Source organism: Rhinolophus sinicus, linkage group LG01 (assembly GCF_036562045.2).
Source record: "Rhinolophus sinicus isolate RSC01 linkage group LG01, ASM3656204v1, whole genome shotgun sequence".
NCBI lineage: Eukaryota > Metazoa > Chordata > Mammalia > Chiroptera > Rhinolophidae > Rhinolophus > Rhinolophus sinicus.
The window spans coordinates 147,907,638-147,926,570 of record NC_133751.1 but is presented as its reverse complement, the minus strand read 5'-3'; the positions used below and the strand labels follow the sequence as shown (position 1 = coordinate 147,926,570).

The 18,933-nt window shown below is 41.9% G+C and overlaps 1 protein-coding gene across 11 annotated transcripts in view; it reads left to right on the top strand.

Moving 5' to 3' along the window:
- RBMS1 (RNA binding motif single stranded interacting protein 1) overlaps window positions 1-18,933 on the top strand; it is a 198,191-nt gene that overhangs the window by 73,156 nt on the left and 106,102 nt on the right. For 4 of the 11 annotated variants that reach the window (XM_074337086.1, XM_074337084.1, XM_019727269.2 and 1 more), the window contains exon 1: window positions 1,376-1,796. The exons of 6 other annotated variants lie outside the window; for them this stretch is intronic. In XM_074337086.1, the coding sequence (XP_074193187.1) occupies window positions 1,728-1,796 (69 nt within the window). In that variant the 5' untranslated portion in view covers window positions 1,376-1,727. Of the gene's footprint in view, window positions 1-1,375; window positions 1,797-18,933 lie in introns of those variants that run through there. One more of the 11 variants, XM_019727268.2, reaches the window with a different exon arrangement.

Below are 18,933 nucleotides of genomic sequence, written 5' to 3'. Positions count from 1 at the left end.
GTATTTGGTTGGTTTTAATTAGGTGAGACTTGCTAGTTCTAATCACTCTTGCCGGAGAATGTTAAGAGCACCTCTGAGTGTGGAGTCGGGACCACTAAGTTACCAGCAGGATATCTGAGCTGGACATTGGTCAGTTCTTTGCTCCTGGACAATCTCTCAAATGGCTACAGCTTTGCTAGAAGACTCAATTTCCATAGGAGACACTTTGTTTTCCTTCTGGCAGCCAGAAGCTAAGAGCCTTCACTTCTCAGCCGAGTTAGGATTTTTTTCATTATCAGGGCAGATGGCCCTTTCCAGGAAGGTGTTAGAGGCCAGATTCCAAGGAAGATACTCTGTAATACTTACTGCAGTGATATTACCTTGTAGTATTCACAGTTGAACAGGCCAACTTGAAAGATGGCAAGCCTGCCCCAGAGGCCTATCCAGAGAAGGTGGGCTCTGCCTGTGGAACTTGCTGCAGATGCTTGCATTGTACAGGTTCTAGGCTTGATACACCAACGCAAAGGTGAGCCGGAAAAGGGGCATCTTGAGTCGCCTGAAATAATTTCAACTGGGAAACAAAGGAAACTACCTCCGTCCTTTGTCCCTTTTTTGCAGTTCCTGTGTCCCTTCAATAGAACACATCTATGTCTCATATAATAATTAATACATAGGAAGATGATACTGTTCCAATCTTCTGGAAGGCTTACCAAGCCGATGGCCTTAAATAATTTTCGCCCTTTGATACTGTCATCTTGAAGATAAGCTTGTAAACTGTGGCATAGGAATGAAGTACGGAACTTGATCGTGCGTATTTGCGGTGAGGGCGTGGGGAGTGGAGACCTGTTTTTGCTGCTAAAATTTGACCGTATGATTTGGGAGAACGGGGGGATTTGCAGAGGTTTCATGGACGTTGATTTGTTCCTTGAAGTAGGAGTGACTGCCCGCACCTTTTCTGGGAGAGTAGGGGGATAGTTTGGAAGGATGAAGGAAAAGAGAAGACCTGGGGTCAGTTGGCTTCCTATCCAGGTGTCAGAGCGATCCCCGAAGCGATGCCCTTAAAAGGGGCTTCGAGCAGGGGTGCAGAGCTGCCGTTGGTGCTCAGGCAAAGAGACGAGGGGGAGAAAAGAAAAGAGGAGGGGGTTGGCTACTCCAAGGAATGTGCGGCATGCGGGGAGCCAGACCCAACCATTGCACCAGAGCGGGGGCGCCGGCGGCTCCCCGAAGCGCGCGGTCCCGGCTCCGGCCCCAAGCCCGGGAAGGAGCGCGCGGGGGCTGGCCGGCCCGCGGGGCTGCGGGCGCGGTGCTCACCGGGCGGGTGGGGAGGCGCGGGTGGGCCTGGGCGCGGCGCGGGGCGGTGCGCGGCCGCCTCCCCGCCCCCGGCCGGCGCGCTCTCAGGGCGGTGGTTGAGGCCGCGGTAGGTGGGGACGCGGCGGCGCTGCTCCTCCGCTGCCGCCGGGAGAGTCGGCGGCGCCGCCAGCTCTGCGCGCGAACTCCTGTCCATGGCACGCAGGGCGGCGGCCACCCGAGCTGTCCGAGTCTCGCCCGCCGCCGCGCCGCACTTTTAGGCGAGTCGCGAGGTCCAGGGCGAAGGAGAAGTCCGCGCCGAGCTGCAGCCCCCGCCGGCCGCCGCCGCGCGGCGAGAGGGAGTTCCCGGAGCGGCCGCGGCCGGGCCGGCCCCCTCCCTGTGCCCTCCCCCTCGCTGCGAGGCTGCCCCGCGCCCGCGCCCGCCGCCCGCGCCCGCCGCGATGATCTTCCCCAGCAGCAGCGGCAACCCCGGGGCCAGCGGCAACTGCAGGACGCCCTATCGCAAGCAGGTGAGGCGGCGGCGGGGATGCCGCACGGAGGCCGGCGGCCCGCGTTTACAAAGGGCGGCAGCGCTCGGCCGGGCACCGCTCTCCTCCTCGGAGGGACCGGGCTGGGCGGTGACCTTGTTTCGGAAGGAGGCGGCCCGCAGGGACGGCTCGGGCCGGCGACCTTCGCTGGGGAGATGCCCTCGACCCCGCCGGCCAGGCCGGGTGGGAAGTGGAGGAAGGGGAAGGGCGGAGAGGCGGCGGGAGCTGGAGCGCGCCGGGCGGGGGGCTTCGCCCAGCTCTGCAACAAGTTTGCGTTTTTTGTTTTGTTTTGTTTTGTTTTTCCCCTGAAACCTTTGTGTGTAGAAGAGTACGATAATCAGTCGTAACGCTGGTTTGCAACAATCTTCACTTGGAATCTCAAAGAACCTGCCTGATTCGTAGGAAACCCGGAAGAGCAGAGTGTGTGTGTGTGTGTGTGTGTGTGTGTTCGCGCGCGCCCCCCTCCTATATATATTTAAAAAAAAAGAAAGAAAAGAAACAGGAACTTCTACTGTCACTTTCTCAAGGTTTTCAGTTTTTAGAAGCACAGGGAAATCCTGTGACATCCTAGTTGCAGAGATACTTGGATAAGCCTGAGTCATACATGCCTTTCTTTATTTTAATACCGTTTCATACATTTTTTAACAGATTGAACTCGAAAGGCACTTTAGTGGTTAGATCAAAATCCCCTGCTGGGAAAAGGAGTGGAGCTAGGAACTTATACTTGCGGCCTTTTGTTTTTCATCTTTGTTTTTAAAAGAAGGTTACCGAAGCCATGTTGTGATAAATCTCACAGAGCCTTTCAGCAGCAGGAATAACAAAACCTAGCTTTAAATTATGTAAAAAATGTGCAGGACTGTTTGGAAAAGGTTAAACTGATTTAGAGGTCAGTGGCAAGATGCTTGTTGAGAAAACAAAAACACGATTGCAGATATTTTTCTTCCATAATAAATCTCTAGTCTACATCCTTAGCCGCTGAGACAAATCAATTAAGTTATTATCCCAATAATGGTACAAGCGGACTGTATCCTTCCATGCAGACCACGGCTCTGTTAAGATCATGACAGATGACAGTGATGCCGGGTGGCTTTCCTGAAGGCGTTCACAGGGTTATGGATTACATTTTGTGCTTTTTGTTTTCAAAGTCATTATTTGGGGTGGGGTGGGGTGGGGTGGAGGGTATGTCCTAGGATAAGTATATCTGAAAGTAGGGCTAATTTTGTCAGACAGTGATGGTGTCAAAAAGTATTGTTTTCTGGTCTTTGGTTCTTGTTAGCTTTCCCTTAAAAAGGCAGTAAACACACGCTGGTCGGTGTGCTTTTGCTGTCCAAGTCGATGGAACTTTTACCAGGTTTCAGAAAAGCCTCCTCCTTTAATTAAAAAAAAAAAAATTAAAAAAAATCTACATTTGTGATTTGGCTGAAGTAGATGCTGAAATTGTCAAGATTCAGAGCAGACATCCCTAAACTCAGTTCATGTGGCCTCATTTAAAATAAATGCCCTCTGGTCCAGCACACTTAAATCAACTTCTTAAATGAAGCCAATTGACAATAAATATTCTTCTCCTGAACCCTCCTCCCCCACCCACCTCACTGTACCTGAAAAGATGGCTAATTATGTAAAGGCCTTGTGTATTCATTTATTTGTTGTCAAAACCCGGCGGGGCGTTAGCTCTGAAATGAGGAAAAAGCTCTGAGGGCAAGGCCTTTTGCTGTGAGGGGCTGGAGGTTTTGTGTGTGAAGGGGGACAGCCTGCTGGTCTGGAGCACGCTGATAAGATGCTCTTCTTTTCACTGGGCTCTCCTTAGATTCAGAGACTAAAAGGGCTGACTGAATCAGAAAAACAAACAGACTTTCTTTTTTCTATAGGCAAAGAAAGAAATGAATGTGTAGGCATTATACAGACACAAGACCCCGGGCACCAGTGGTATTTGAGTCAAAGGTTTCTTTTGTTAGAATTTAGCCATTCACTGGGAAAGCACACTTCCAGCACGGGACCTGGTTACCATAAGTGAGTTTGTGATCTCATCCTGGCTTAGTCTAACCGGGAAGTCTAATTAATGCTTTTTATAAGGTTTAGTGATGTTAAGCTTGCACCTTTTAGTTCATATTAGTTCATTTTGATGAAAGAATAGGTAACTTTTAGGTGTGTGATGCAGTTTGATTTTTAAATATGCCATGTTTCCCCGAAAATAAGACTTAGCCAGACCATCACCTCTAATGTGTCCTTTGGAGCAAAAATTAATATAAGACTCGGCATTATATTATGTTATACCCGGTATTATATTATTATATTATATTATATAAGACTGGGTCTTATATTATCTTAAAATAAGACCGGATCTTATATTAATTGTTGCCCCACAAGACACATTAGAGCTGATGGTCTGGCTAGGTCTTATTTTGGGGGAAACACGGTAATCAGCTGTTAGAGCTGTTCAGATAATATACCTGAAGAAAAAAAATTGAGTGTGAGGAATACTTAAAGATATACCTTTGGGGGAAAAAAAATGAGTCAGAATCACACTTGTGTTACACCTGTATAATAGTAGTAACTAACCATCATTGAGCACCTTACCGCCTAGTGGTCACTGTTCTAAGTGCTTTCAGTGGATTAACTCATTTAGTCATCTTGACAGTACTGTGAGGCAGGTCATAATAATATCCCCATTGTAGAGTTAAGAAAACTGAGGCATAGATTAAGTAACCTGCACAGTCTGTCCAACCCATAGCGCAGAGCCAGGATTTGGACCCTGGCAGCCAAGCTCATAAAAACCACCACACTGTAAGTGCCTGCTTACAGGTACATCTCAATAAAAACTCGTACAGAGCTCATTTGCATCACTGCCCACTGCCCTTCTAGTCTCAGAAGGACAGTGTAGGGATTCCTCCCACCTTTTGGGGGAGCCCAGATGGAAGTTTTGAGGTTGGATGTGAAGGATGAGGTAAATGGATCATATGGATGGTGGGCTCGCGATATTTGGAAGCAGCATTGAAGTCAGAATATTGTGCTACTGAATGATTGTACAATTTCTTGTTAAAACTTTATTTTACATGTAGTGGCGTCAAGCAGTTTCAGTTAAAGCAGAGGTGGGTGATGCTTATCCCCTTCCTGCCCCACGTAGTGTTTCGAGGACATCAGGGAGCATTGATCTCTGGCATCATCTCGGATAAACAGGATTTTCCAGCCTCACAGGCCTCTGAGCACATTAGAAATACACCTGTTCGGCTCAGGTCAAAGTGAGAGGCTTTTGAATGGAGTGATACAACCTGGTAGGCAGTATCTACACAACGATGGTTGGCTTAGGTCTCAGTGGAGAAATGTCCTATTATTATTGACTGGGTCTTTCAGATACACGGTATTCTTTAAGCAAATCCCGTCTGGTCATATGAAAGCAGCACCTCCCACAGCCAAACCATTTATCAGGACTTTTGTAACGTTGTGAAAATATTTTAGTGTGTTTCTAAAGAAAAGGGTGTTTTATGCTGAAAAAATCTTTACAAATAGAAAATGAATATTTCCATTTAAAAAAAAATTCTTTTATTAGCTCTTTCTCTTTGTGCTTTCCATTTTGAACTGCTTCCTTCAGGTAATGGACTCAGTTGTGTCATACACTTTGGTTTTTAGCAAATTGTGGCAAGCCCTTTTTTGCTGGGTAATGTTCTGGTGGTTTACAATTGGGGTTTGGGGGGTAGGGGAGTGAATGCAAGAATTTTCGGGGATGTGTATATATTTCTTGATCTTGAACAAATGATTTTGCCAAATAATAGCCGTCCTTGTTCAGTGTTACTAACTTTTGATGAGTGAAGTACTTCTCTCCACAGTTTAAGTAGATTTCCATAGTTTACTGCTTTCTTGAAGATTAACTGGGTGTAGCTGCACGTGAAGAATTCAGCAGTGATTCAGTTAAAAGGATGACATACAAAGCTGTTGATTAATCCTCTTCAAGCAGTTTCTGTTCACAGCAATTTATGTATAGTAGATTGGGTTTTGTTAAAAGTTTGAAGATTAAAGTTGTGCGTAGAAATATTTAAATGAACACTGCCCGTGCCAGCCCCAGTTTGTTGTATAAAAGAAGGTAAACATGCTTGAGCCGCAGAGATTGGAGGTTTAGGGAAAATTAGCAGAAAATTAAATTGGTATGCATAAGTAAGGTCTTGTCCTGTTTTTGTAATAGGCTATCTCCATGTGTTTGTGATTCAATAGTATTTATGAGTCAAGGTATCTATGCTTTAAATATGTATCCATAACCATCTGAAAAGTACAGAATTCTCCAGCACTGATAACCCAGTTTTTCTTTGGCATCTCACTACATTTTCCCTAGTTCACTTCAGGTGTTGATCACAGTTCTCAATTGTGTTCTTTCCTTCCCTTTAGAGACTGCTGTCAACTGAGCTTACCATATATTGGTGATGTGGAGGAGAGAGATTGTCTTGTCCAAGTTTCTGAGAATACATTTCCAAAGCACTCTGCCAATAAATAAGTATTTAAAGCTATATATAATATCCCCTCCCGATCTCAGTTATATTTAATCTTCACAACATCCATTTAAGGTAGAGACGGGTCAGCAATTTTGAGACAGTGGGTTTCAATGACCTAGTTGGTGAAAGCGAGGTCTTGAGTTGAGGGCTGTTGTCTGCTACCAGGAAAACGAGCAGGAAGCTCAGTCTAGAGCAGCTGTAGCCCCACTCGCTACACTTCCCTTTACTTGGCCTCCCAAAGACATGTGGCACGCAGAGCGTCCCAGATTTCAGCTTTGGGAATTGTAGCTCTGTAATTTATTAATGTTTTTCTGTGTGTTTCATAAAGTCCTTTACTCTAGGGTTGTCAGATAACATACAGGAAGCCAAGTGAAATTGAATTTCAGATAAACAAATAGTGTTTTAGTAGTAACGTCCCAAATATTGTGTAGTCCTGTGTATTTCCGTATGTTAAATCCAGCCACCTTATCTTTGGGGAATGAAAGATACTCAAGTTTTAAGAATAGGTATATAAAATCATATTATAAGCCATATTATTCCTACATCTCCACTTAATATTTTGCCTCTTAGCATAGTTCTTGAGCCCTGGTTCTAATGCACGTTTCACGTTTTAACTTATTTAGCCATCATTCAACTTAATTGAAAGAGCGTGGCTTAAGTTCGGACACTAGCATTTGCTTGCTTTTTCACTTCACCTCACTAAGCCTCAGCTTCTGTGAAGTAAAGATAATCGTGCCCACTCCACAGGGTTGTTGTTGTTAATCCTTCTAAGGTGTTATTACTAACGTCCTCGCAGAGCAAGCAACAGCGGGTGGTCCTGGGAGGCTCTGTGTTCCTGGGAGACCTTGCCACAGCCTCTAAGAATGGACTGCTATGTTTAGAAAGTGGGGGCAGCCTCCAAAAGGGTAAGAACCTGAAGCTTGAAAACGAGAATCTCACCACATGAAGGAAGGAAGGGAGGAAGGGAGAAAGGGAGGAAGGAAGGAACAAAGTTCATCCCACTGTATTTTAAAACAGTTGTATCATGCTCTTAGCAGAGTTTGCCCTCTTTGGGGAAAGAAACCTTTCAATTCTCTATTCTTTATTTTATGCTAATATATGATTGGAGAAGGATAAAAAGAGCATTGATCACTCTTATTCATGAAAAATGCTGCCTTTTAATTTGTTTGAAAATGGACAGATTTGACTATTAGTATATGGGTGATGATTTCCTGAATTCTTTTCTTTTTGTCTTGTTTGTGTATTTGGTTTTCAAAGATGCCGTCTTTGTATTACTCAGACAAATAAACATTTTTTTTTTATTTTTTATTTTTTTTGGGTCTGTGGACATCTGTAGGTGTTTGGTGGGTGTTTGTTTTTAAACTCGCACCTGTAGAGAATGCTTTGTTTAACACATACTAAAAGCTTGGTAAATTTTAAAATAGGATAGACATACCATGAGGAAGGAAGCAAGCTTTTCCTGGAATTAGGACAAGGTGGAAAATTTAAATGGAGCAAACTAAACTCTGTATTAAAATAACGAATCGATGTTGCTGTTGTTATTTAACACTTTTAAATGGCAGCAGCAACAACAAAACTTGGTATTTACAGAGTATCGTAGTACCCTAATAAATGGAAATCTATTTTGTCTCTATTTAAACACACAGTTTCAAAACAGTGTGATGTAAACTAGGGAAGAGTGTATTTGTTCACTGTAAATACAATACTGTCTCAAAATGCATTTAAGAACAGACTGGAAGAAAGTATTCCAAAATTTTAACAAGTGTTTTCCTCTGTTGGTAAAGTGGAATCTTAAGTGACTTATTTTTCATGATTCTTTACATTTTTTCTCAACTATCTAGTCCCCTTTCTTCACACAATGAATGCACCGCCCCTTTGGCTCTGAAGAAAAAGATGAAGTGGAAAACAATCTGGAAAATTTTATTATTTTAATGTCTAAAAAGTGGTGCAAACCCAACGGATTCATGTCATTGAGAATTTCAGCAAGTAGTGTGCAGGTGGGACTTGTGTCTGTGCCTGAGTTTTGAGATCTTTTTTCCTATTCTTTATGAATTTCTATTATTTTTATTGCTAACTCCTATGGCACCTTTTTTGGAAATCACCTATTTCTGTTAGTTTTTATGTATATAAACTTAGTATTTTCCTATTTTATACATCTTTAAACAGGCCAGTGCTGTTTTATAAAACATTTTTAGGACACTAATAAATCTATATGGGTCAGTGAAGGGACACTGTAGTTACATATGTGAAATTTCAGATTCTCGATTCCTTTTCAGGAAAGTACTGGTATCATCATTTCTATTCTAAATATTGAAGAATTACCACTGTTGTTTCTGTTTTCATTGGACTTACAGCTGCCTTTAAATACAACTATTTTGTGGACAAATTCCCCCATATTTAATTTCTGTATTAAATGTGAAAAGATTGAGACTGTTCTAGTACTTATGTCAGAATCCTTTGGATTTACTTTATGATGAATACTCGCGATTGCCCTCATCACACACTTCCTTTTTAGTTTTAGCTTTTTGAAAGGGCAGTGCCGTGGGAGGTGTGGCTTCTCTACAGGCGTCTTTCGTTTATAATGGAACCGCCAAGGTTTCTGTAAGAAATACACTGCCCAGATAATGTCAGCACTTTGCAAGCTGTTGTTACTGTGTAATTGGGGGATTTTCAGTATATCGGGAGTTTTTGGTGTGCACCAGAAGGCTGCAAGGCTTCAGTGAAAGGAGAGAGCACTGAAGGGAAGAAGGAAGAGTTGGGGGTGGGGAACTGAGTGAAAGAAAGAGAAGGAAAGCAATATTGCCTCTCCAGTTCTCGCTTTATTAGTTGATGTTTCACTTTACAAAATCTGTTAAAGTCTCATTGTTTTGGTGCTGTGTAGGTTGGGTGCAGATATGTGGCCTCATTGTTTTCTATTATTTCAAAATCTTAAAAACATTCCAATTTTTTCTTCATATGGTTCCCACCACCTAGAATTGCCTTTTAGCTCTGTTCTAAGATAAGATCTCTGTCTCTTTATTTCAGGGAACTGCCTAAAAATCACCCTTTTGGAAGACCATTTATGAATAACAACCTTACCTCATCAGATATTCTAGAAACAGTTTTGTTTCTACCTTGTCTGTCTCTGCATTCTCAGTTTTGTAGGTCAGATGCATCAAACCACCTCCAGGGGAGTGGACATGTTCTTTTGTTTAACTGAGAGTTTAACAGAGACTCAGAAATATTGTGTTAAATAATTATTGAGTGTGTAGCATAAGTTAAGTGGTTTTGGGAACAGACATTCCGTAGGGAGTAAACGGGTGTCATGCAGGGGATACACTGTTGCTGGTCACGGAAACCAGTTAGCTAGCTGTTAAAGCTGCAAGATGGTGAGGACCCAAAAGAAGGCAGTTAAATTGTGGGCATGAGGACCAGCCCAATTTTATAGACATTTGAGTCTATAAAAGCCCCTAAAATTGTATGTAAAATGTTGCATGTATTAGCTCTTTCCTGGGGAGAGGTTCAGAGCATTCATCAGTTTGCCAAAGGGGTCTGTGTCCTCTTAAAGATTTTATGACTGCACGTGGAAGGAGAGGGAGAAAGAGGACTTCAAGATGATGCCAACATTTCTAACTCAACAGACAGAATCGTCGGCTGCATCATGGAAGGTGACATTTCAGGCAGAAATAACATTACAGCAAAGATTTGAACAGAGAAAACATGTGCTTTACTAGGGGAATAGTGAGTAATTCCGGTTAGTTGATCTGCGTGGTAGAGGTTGGAGGGTAGTGCAGGGTGGGGTGAAGCTTGCAAAATGTTACATTCTGCTGATACTCAGTGTCCAGATACCAGGAATGCAAAAAGGCCCTTCCCTGTCTAAGTCAGTCTTACAAGGAAGAATTGTCCAGCCTAAAGCGCTAGTAGTAGCACCCACAGTGTGAACCACTTTAAGAAGTCATTTTGGGTCTGGGAGATGGTTGTAAATATTTTTTTACTGCTCCCCTGGGATTGCCTCAAAGTCATTGTACAGGCTGTATCACCTGGGTGCATAGATTTTCCTGTTTGGCCTGAATCCTCACTTTTTTTTGAGTGGAGTACTTATAAAGTAAGTCTTTTTCTATAGTGTATGTCATCTACACCTATATAGTTCTCTGTAACATCTATAGTGTAACAAGTACATTGGTTATGTTAAAAGGTCTCCCACTTCAACAGGAGTATGGAAGATGGGTGGGTAGGGTGGTGAAGGGCTTTGCATATTCAACCTGCCACAATCAATAGTTTCTAAGCAAAGGTGACAAGCGTGGTTTGGCCATTTTAATTTTGCCACATGAATTACACCTTACCACTACCGCCACCACTCCCATCCCAGGCAAAAATTTCTAGCAAGCAGTTAGAAAGAACTGGAGCTCGGGGCAAGAACCTCAGAATCTCCTCAAATATAATAGATAGATCATTGAAAGCAGATAACAGCATTCCAGGGAGAAAATGTGTCCACAAGAGTTTTGACAGACCTAGGGGAGCACAGATTCTCTAGTGGGAAGGAGGTGGATGAGCTTTTGGAAAAGGAGGGAAAAGAAATGGCAAAACGGTGGGAGAATCCAGAGAGTGTTACAGAAGCCCAAGAACAGTTTCAAGAAGAGATGGTCGGCTCTGTTAAATGTTGCCTAAAGGCCAGCTAATAGTCTGCTGGAAATATAATATTCACCACCACTCCATGGTTTTGTTTTTTGTGGTCAACCGAAGTCTGAAACGTTAAATGAAAAATTCCAGAAATAGACCCTCCGTAAGTTTTAAATTGTGCGCCTTTCTGAGTAGTGTGAGGAAATGCCTCGCCCTCTCTCCATCCCACCCTAGACACGAATCATCCCTTGGTCCCTTGTACTCATCTTGTACAGCTCCCCGCCTGTTAGTCACTCAGTAGCCCTCCTGGTTATCAGCTGGGCTGTCTTGATATCGCAGTGCTTGTGTTCAAGTAACCCTTGTTTTACTTAATAATGGCCCTAAGGAGCACGAGTGGTGATGCTGGCAGGTGGGATATTCCATGTTTGTTACATAACATCAGGCCAGCAGTAGCCTAGCGCTACTTCACGCCGCCTACTTCATTCACCTCACTTCATCTCCTCACGCAGGGATTGTTATCGTTTCACGTCATCACAAGAAGGGTGAGTACAGCACAATAAGCTATTTTGAGAGAGAGAGACCACATGCACATAACACAGTATATTGTTACAATTGTTCTATTTTATTATTAGTTATTGTTAATCTCTTACTGAGCCTAATTTACAAATTAAACTTTATCCTAGGTGTGTATGTATAGGAGAAACATACTCTGTTTCCCCGGAAATAAGACCTAGCCAGACAGTCAGCTCTAATCCATCTTTTGGAGCAAAAATTAATAAAAGACCCGGTCTTATTTTAATATAATATAAGACCGGGTCTTATATAATATAATATAATGTAATATAATATAATACTGGGTCTTATTAATTTTTGCTCCAAAAGACGCATTGGAGCTGATTGTCCGGCTAGGCCTTATTTTCGGGGGAACACAGTAGTATATATTGGGTTCGGACTATCCACAGATTTGAGCATGCACTGGGGGCCTTGGAATGGGGGTCTCCTGTATCCATTGGGATATCTCGAGAGCCTTTGAAACGGAGGTTTCATTAGAGTAGTATGTGGGTAGTAGGGTGGAGAGTTGGGGGCGAGGATGGCAGAAAGCACATTGCAAAAGCTTTAAGGAGTGAATGAGTGAAGAGGGTATGTCTTTAGAAAACTCAGGAGTCAAATGGAAAGAGAGCCCCTTCAGACAGGCTTGAGGCCAGATAATTTTAGTATCTGATTGTGGTTGTAGGTAGAACAGTGTAATAGAAAACAGGGAATAATTGGAAATTGGTTTTTCTTAAAGGATTGAGGCCGGGTTAGTCTTGCAGGGAAGGGATCTGAGAGTTTCCCATCCATGATACAGGAAGGAGGAGATTGGTTAGGCTAGAGATGTTGAGGAGGGAGAGCAGTGAAGCTCAGGCCTCTTTGAAAAGCTTACATTTTAGTAAAGAGGCTAGGTCATTTAAGATTGAAAAAGAAAAAAAAAAAGAAGATGGGATTCTAGGCTTAAAGAGTGTGATAGAAGATTTGGAATAATTGCCCTTGGGAATTTGGTGAGCATTCAAATAGAGACAGTAAAAGGATGACTAAGCTGCAGGACGGCCCCTGGGAGTTTAGTGGTCTGAATTGGCAAGATAGTTTGACCCTTTTCCAGCAATAATTGGGGGGAAAGAATCTGGATAATGAGTTTTTGTAGGGTTTGGCATTGGTAAGCTGAATAGGTATGAAAATTGAGAGCGTTGTTATGAAGGCTAAGGAGACTGATGAAATCAAGAAAAGAAACTTTGAGAACAGGGAGGGGCATAGAGGGTCTGATAAGATAAAAAGTCCCTGGGAGTGAGAGAAGGAGGGAGAGATCAGGGGGGAAATTCCATGGTCAAGATCCTGAAGGTGGAGTAGTGTCAGCATCTTACCTTGTAGAGTTGTTGGGTTGAAATGAGACAATACGTGTGTGACTATCTAGCCTGCCGCAAACGCTCAGCGGTTAAAATTATTAAGATGTGGCTCTTGTATAATTTATGCCTCTCTATAATTGCTGTTATTATTTGTGTAAATAAAAGCATGTTTCAAACAGATTTCAGCCAACCATGAACCACAAACCAAAATAAAATATTATATTTTTTAAATGAACCAGAAGCCCAACTTCAATTTTAAAATATACCATCAAATAATTTTAAAACATCTTAATTTACTCTTAAAGAAAAAAAGGTGGACACGGGTGTGGAACCCACCTTGGTCACTTATTATTTCTGTTACTATGAACACATTTTGTTGTTGGCATTGCTCCTCAGTACTAGTGCCCAAACTTTTAGGCCCCTCCTTCATCTAAGAGTAGAAAATTGGATGAGTTTCGGCATTTCTCAGTGATACCTTTCTCATCATCACACTTTGTTAAGACCTCTCCTCCAGGAGGCTTCACTCAGCATTCTAGACACACTTATTTCTGTTTCTCTGCCCTTGGTTATAGTAAGCATCTTAGCAATTTTTTTTTCACTATTTCTTCTCACAAAACCTGTAAGTTCTCTGGAAGGAAGAGGTTCGTATTTATTGAGCACTGTCTATTAACCAGGCATAGGCCTGGGTATTTGTACATCCATGTTCTCTCTGTTACAACACCTCTGTGAGATAGTTCCTCTTATCCCTGCTTCACAGATCAGGACAATTTAAGTTGTTCACCCAAATCCCAAAGCAAATGGGTAGAGAGCCAGGATTTTTATCCAGCCTCTAGGGTCTATCTCTCCCCACTACACCAGCAAGAATGATCTCACAAGTTGCTTTGAAAGAAGAAAGGTGGACATGGGTGTGGATCCCAACTTCATCATTTCGTGGTTCCATTACTGCGATGAACACATTGCCTAAACTTTCTGGGTCGTAATTTCCTCGGTGGCAAAACTAGATAAAATAGTTACTTAATGTTACTGAGATGATAAGATGAACTCATATGTGACAGATTGACACATTACCTGGCACAAGTGCTCTGTCAGCATCCCTCCTTCCTTGGGGTGTCACCTAACAAGTCAGTTTGTACAAGAGAAGCGTGGGGGATGGAGCAAGGAAAGCCTGAAATGATAATAGTGGTAAAAGATTGTGATCATTTTATTCATTAGCAGAAAGTATTTTGTGATGAGAAAGACCTAGAAGGGAAACTCAGTTATCATTGGTAAAATGGAAATGATTCTTATATCCGTCCTTGATTTCCTAGAGTGAAAGGTCAATGAGTTTACGTGAGATAGAGTGCTTTATGACATGTAAACACTGCAGAGATGTTATTACAGTTTCTGAAATGGATGCCTTAAACTATTATGTGAGCATTTTGCCTCTTTCAGCATCTGTTAAATTGATGAAGTTTACTGTTTAAAGCTGCTTTCCCAAATTGTGTTCACTAGGGTACTTGGGTTCCATTAAATGTTAAAAGTGTTCCAGGAATTAAAATATTCAGTGTGCAAAGAAACTGTTTGAGAAACACTTATTTAAAGGAGCATTTTGCATTTTAGGGTTGGAAGGGACCTTAGAAATTAGTTATTCCAACCCCTTTAATTAAGGAAATTGAAATCCAGAGACATTGACTCTTTTGTCCGAAATCTCACAGCTTGAAAAGCCTAGGTCTTCTGACTCAGTGCTCCACCATCCTGCCTTAAAAGTTTTGGCTTTTACAAGTGTGGCACACCCTTGCTCTAGTGTTTTCAGAATTGTTTTCATATGAGGTTTTTTTTTCCCTTCCATTCGCTGAACAAGTAGACTCTTAGGGATGGTATGCTGCATGTTATTTTTCAGACAAAACAAAGTAGTTTCTGCCAACTGTCATCTCTTTTGTTTTTAATTTCTCCTCTCCTAAGGTTAATTTCCCCACCTACTTTATTTTCTTAAAGCATTTGTGAAATCAAGATGACTGGCTTGGGAGATCAGTCTAGTTTAAAGTATCAGTAATCTATAAAACCCACACATTCTAATTATTAGCGAATATACTTTTGCCCTCTATATTGTTGTCGTTTTCATATAATTGACTGTGGGTAGATGAATTTGCATATTTTTAGCCCCTTCCTGCCTGACTTATTACAGCATACAAAATTTGTGCTGTGGTTTCTAGGTTAAGTTCCTGTATAGAGAAACCACAGTCAAGACTTCACAGCACTGCTGTCCTGAAGGCCAGTCCGCTATGTGTTCTGGAAAAATCTGAAGTACCAATTTATTGCCATTTGTTATTAAGATAATATTTCAGGCACTAGTAGTTCACTTGGAGCATTTCTCTTGTATGTATTTTAAGGTTCTTAGTTGCTTAGTCGAAAGCAATCAGCTTAGTTGCAAGCAATCAGCTTAGTTGTTAATTCTTTCATGAAAATTTACCCTGAATGTTTTGAGTGAAGTGATATAAAATAATGTCTATTATGTGTATCACAAAAGAAACAAAATATTAGTGCCGAAAGAACCTTCAGAGATCAGCTTTTCCAAGTACTCATTTTAGAGGTGAGGATGTGTCAACATCACAGCTTATTTGTAACAGAGGCAGGACAGAACCCATATATCCTGACTTACCCGTGCAGTTTGGACCTTTTCAGACAATCTGGCTTGTATTGTCATTCCTTCAGGCAATATTTTAGAGCCCATTATTGGCCAAGCACTGTGTCAAGTCCTAAAGGGAATAACAAATTAATGATCCTATTCTCAACTTTATAGTCTAAAAGGGGCATTGGAACAAGTTTTCAAGTAACTATATTAGATGGAAATGAATCAGTGCCATTAGAGGTACAGACACGTAAGAAGTACATAGTAAGAACATGTCTAACCTGTAGCTATCACGTTCCAATTGACTGAGTTTAGACTGTTTTACTTCCAGGTGCATTTCATTTGATTCCAGGATGGAAACACGATTCTGAGTTGGCTGATCAATTTTGTCATTGTGTTGGTTGTTACCTTAAAGTTACTGTACCCTTTAATTGACTGTCTTCCGCTGCTTATTAGGGTACTAAAACAGAGTCGAGAAGACAAGGAAGCATATCCTCCCCGTTATTGGCATCATTTCATTGTCAAATTTGGGTTTAGTTCTCTAAAAGGAATGTGGAAAAACTAGAGAGCATTAAGAGAAAATCAAGCAAGAAAGATACTGTTTAAGTTTCTAAGAGGATGTTCCTTCTTCTTCATGGTTCGCTGTCCCATGTGTGAAGTAGGATTGGAGAATAGTACTTACGGGGTTGGGATTGCTGACAATCAAGGGAAGCGCTCAATATAAAGGTTTACGTAGGAATTGCTCATACGTTTCATAGACTGGGTCAGCAAACGTTTTTCTGTGAAAGCTTGCTTTAGGCTTTGCAGGCTATAAGGGCTCTGTCACAATTGCTTAGCACTGCCTTTGTAGCTTGAAAGCAGCCATAGATGAATGAATGGGCATGGCCGTTTTCCATCAACTTTATTTACAAAAGCAAGTGGCAGATGGGATTTGGCCTGTGGACAGTAGTTTGCAGACTCCTGATCTATAGAGTCCTTTGTTTGATGGCTCATTTACCAAAAGGTGCACAGAAGGAATTAAAAGAAGATGGAACTCAAACCAGATAATAATGATATTTATTAGCACTATGAAAATAGGGTAGACAAGGAATAAAACCAAGTGAATGTAGGTTTGATTCATCACTTTGATCAGCGTGTTGGATTGCAGGCTCAATCCTGACAAGATACTTTGTTTAGTTCTATTCGGGGAGGCATCATCCTTCATGGATCTATGTAATCAGTACTACCTTGGTCATTTGTTATATGTTGAAGCCCTAAGACTTGGCCATAATTTGAAGTGGTGAGAAAGAGAGCCGTGGTAAAATAGAGTAAAATGTTAATTTTTTTCTTTAAAAATTATTTTTTGGCTAAATTTGTATTTTACTACTTACTACCGTGTTTCCCCGAAAATAAGGCCTAGCCAGACGGACAATCAGCTCTACTGCGTCTTTTGGAGCAAAAATTAATATAAGACCTGGTCTTATATTATAGTAAAATAAAACCGGGTCTTATATTAATTTTTGCTCCAAAAGACGCAGTAGAGCTGATTGTCCCGCTAGGTCTTATTTTCGGGGAAAACATGGTATCAAAACAACCTGGTGCCTGTGTATTAGTTTGGTAGGGCTGCCGTAACAAATTTCCACAAACTGAGTTAACGGAAATGAATTTTCTCACCATTGTGGAAGAGAGAAGTCCAAGGTGAAGGCGTTGGCGGGGCCACACTCACTCTGAGTGTGGCGAGGGAGAATCTGCGCCAGGCCTGTCTCCTAAGTCCAGTCGTCACCTGCTGGTATCCCTGTGTGCACTGTCTGTCTGGATGTGTGGGTTTTCCCTTTTTATAAGGACGCCAGTCACACTGGATTAGGGCCCACCCTAATGAGCTCATCTTAACTTGATTACTTATGTAAAACCCTGTCTCTAAAATAAGGTCACATTCCATGATAATGGGTTTAGGACTCCAATGTGTCTTTTTTGGAGGACATGTTTTAACCCATTAGAACCTGGTATAAGACATTCATTCACCTTGGGCGAGACTCACCTTGGGCACCTTGATGGGCCCAAAATAAAGCTAAAATGCTTTGTGACTCATCCGTGGTCACATTAGCTTTCAACAGAAGTGTTATACCGGTGGCCTTGTGTATAACGTAAATAAATATTATCTTTTGTTATTGTTTTTAACCTGCAGGATAAAAGTTGTCTCTTTACAGACTTCGCTTATACATGGAAACGGCTATGCAAGTGTTCATTGCCAACTGTCATCTTCAAGAACCTTGAGTAACAAGCTCCATCCCTGGTCTGCTTTGCCCAAGTCCATACCTGCCATTCCAGCCATAAGTTAATTCCTTGCTTCCTGAAGTCTGCTTTTCCTTTCTCTCCTCTAAACTTCTGTCAGACTGTCACAGTTAGCCACAGAACTCTATCCTCTCGTCTTGAGGTTCACATTCCTCTCCTCTTTTAAGTTGAGGTTCAAGGCCTGCCTGCCTCTTCCAGGAACGTGATCTCTCTGATCTCTCTTTTTGGTTGTTTCTGCTGTTACATTAGAACAGGATTCTGATGTTATGATTTTCCATCAACCACCTATCAGTGTGTGTATGGGGGTGGGGGGGGCGGTGAAGTGGAGAAGCGTAATTCCCTTTGTATGCGGTAGGGAATGAGCTGCACCACTACCCAGTAAGGCGTCAGGTTACCTCTGAGGACCTGGAATGGGAGTGAGTTCCTGTAGTTATTACGTAAGCCCTTCAGAACAGGGAAAGGGTCTTGCCATTTGCCAGTTTGTTTTGAAAGCTATTACAGAGCTGTAGTTCTGTAAGAATGTGAAGTGGTACCAAAGCATCTTGAGGCTTATACAGAAATTTAGAGATGTTCTTACATTCCATTAGAGGTGCCTCACTTTTGTTACTCTCAACATTCATTTCCTTTCTCCTCTTCCTTGTCCTCCTCTGTTTTTTGTTTTTTTTTTCCTTTGGAATGCTGAGGACATATCATGGGTGCCACCACTTTTTTTTTTTTTTTTTTTTTTTAAACAGCCGAATTATTTCTCTTTACAAAAGAATTCCTCATCAAGTTTAATTGTTGTTGTTTAATTTTTTGTTTGGGTGTGTTTCTCATTACCAGTTAGACTGTTTAATGTCTCTGAGCATTGGAACCTGTATCTCTGCAGCATAGTGTTTATGTAGCTTGGTGTTTTACATGTATATTTGGGCACAGTATTTGCTGGTTTTATTTTCAGGTTGTCTTTAAAAATCCTATTTCCTTACTGCATTTAAAACATGGATTTGCTCATGTAGAATTTTTCAGAAACACATCCAGTGTGTGAAGTTAGGTGTGCTTATTAGTCACTATTTCAGCAAGAATCTGCCGTGTTTCCCCCAAAATAAGACCTACCCAGAAAATAAGCCCTAGCATGATTTTTCAGGAGGACATCCCCTGAACATAAGTCTTTTGGAGCAAAACTTAATATAAGACCCAGTCTTATTTTGGGGGAAACACGGTATCAGTGACTGGCAGTGCTGTGTGTCAAGGAATGTACCTTTCCGTCCAAAATGAGGTGTCAATAGGTTTACAAAAGCAGC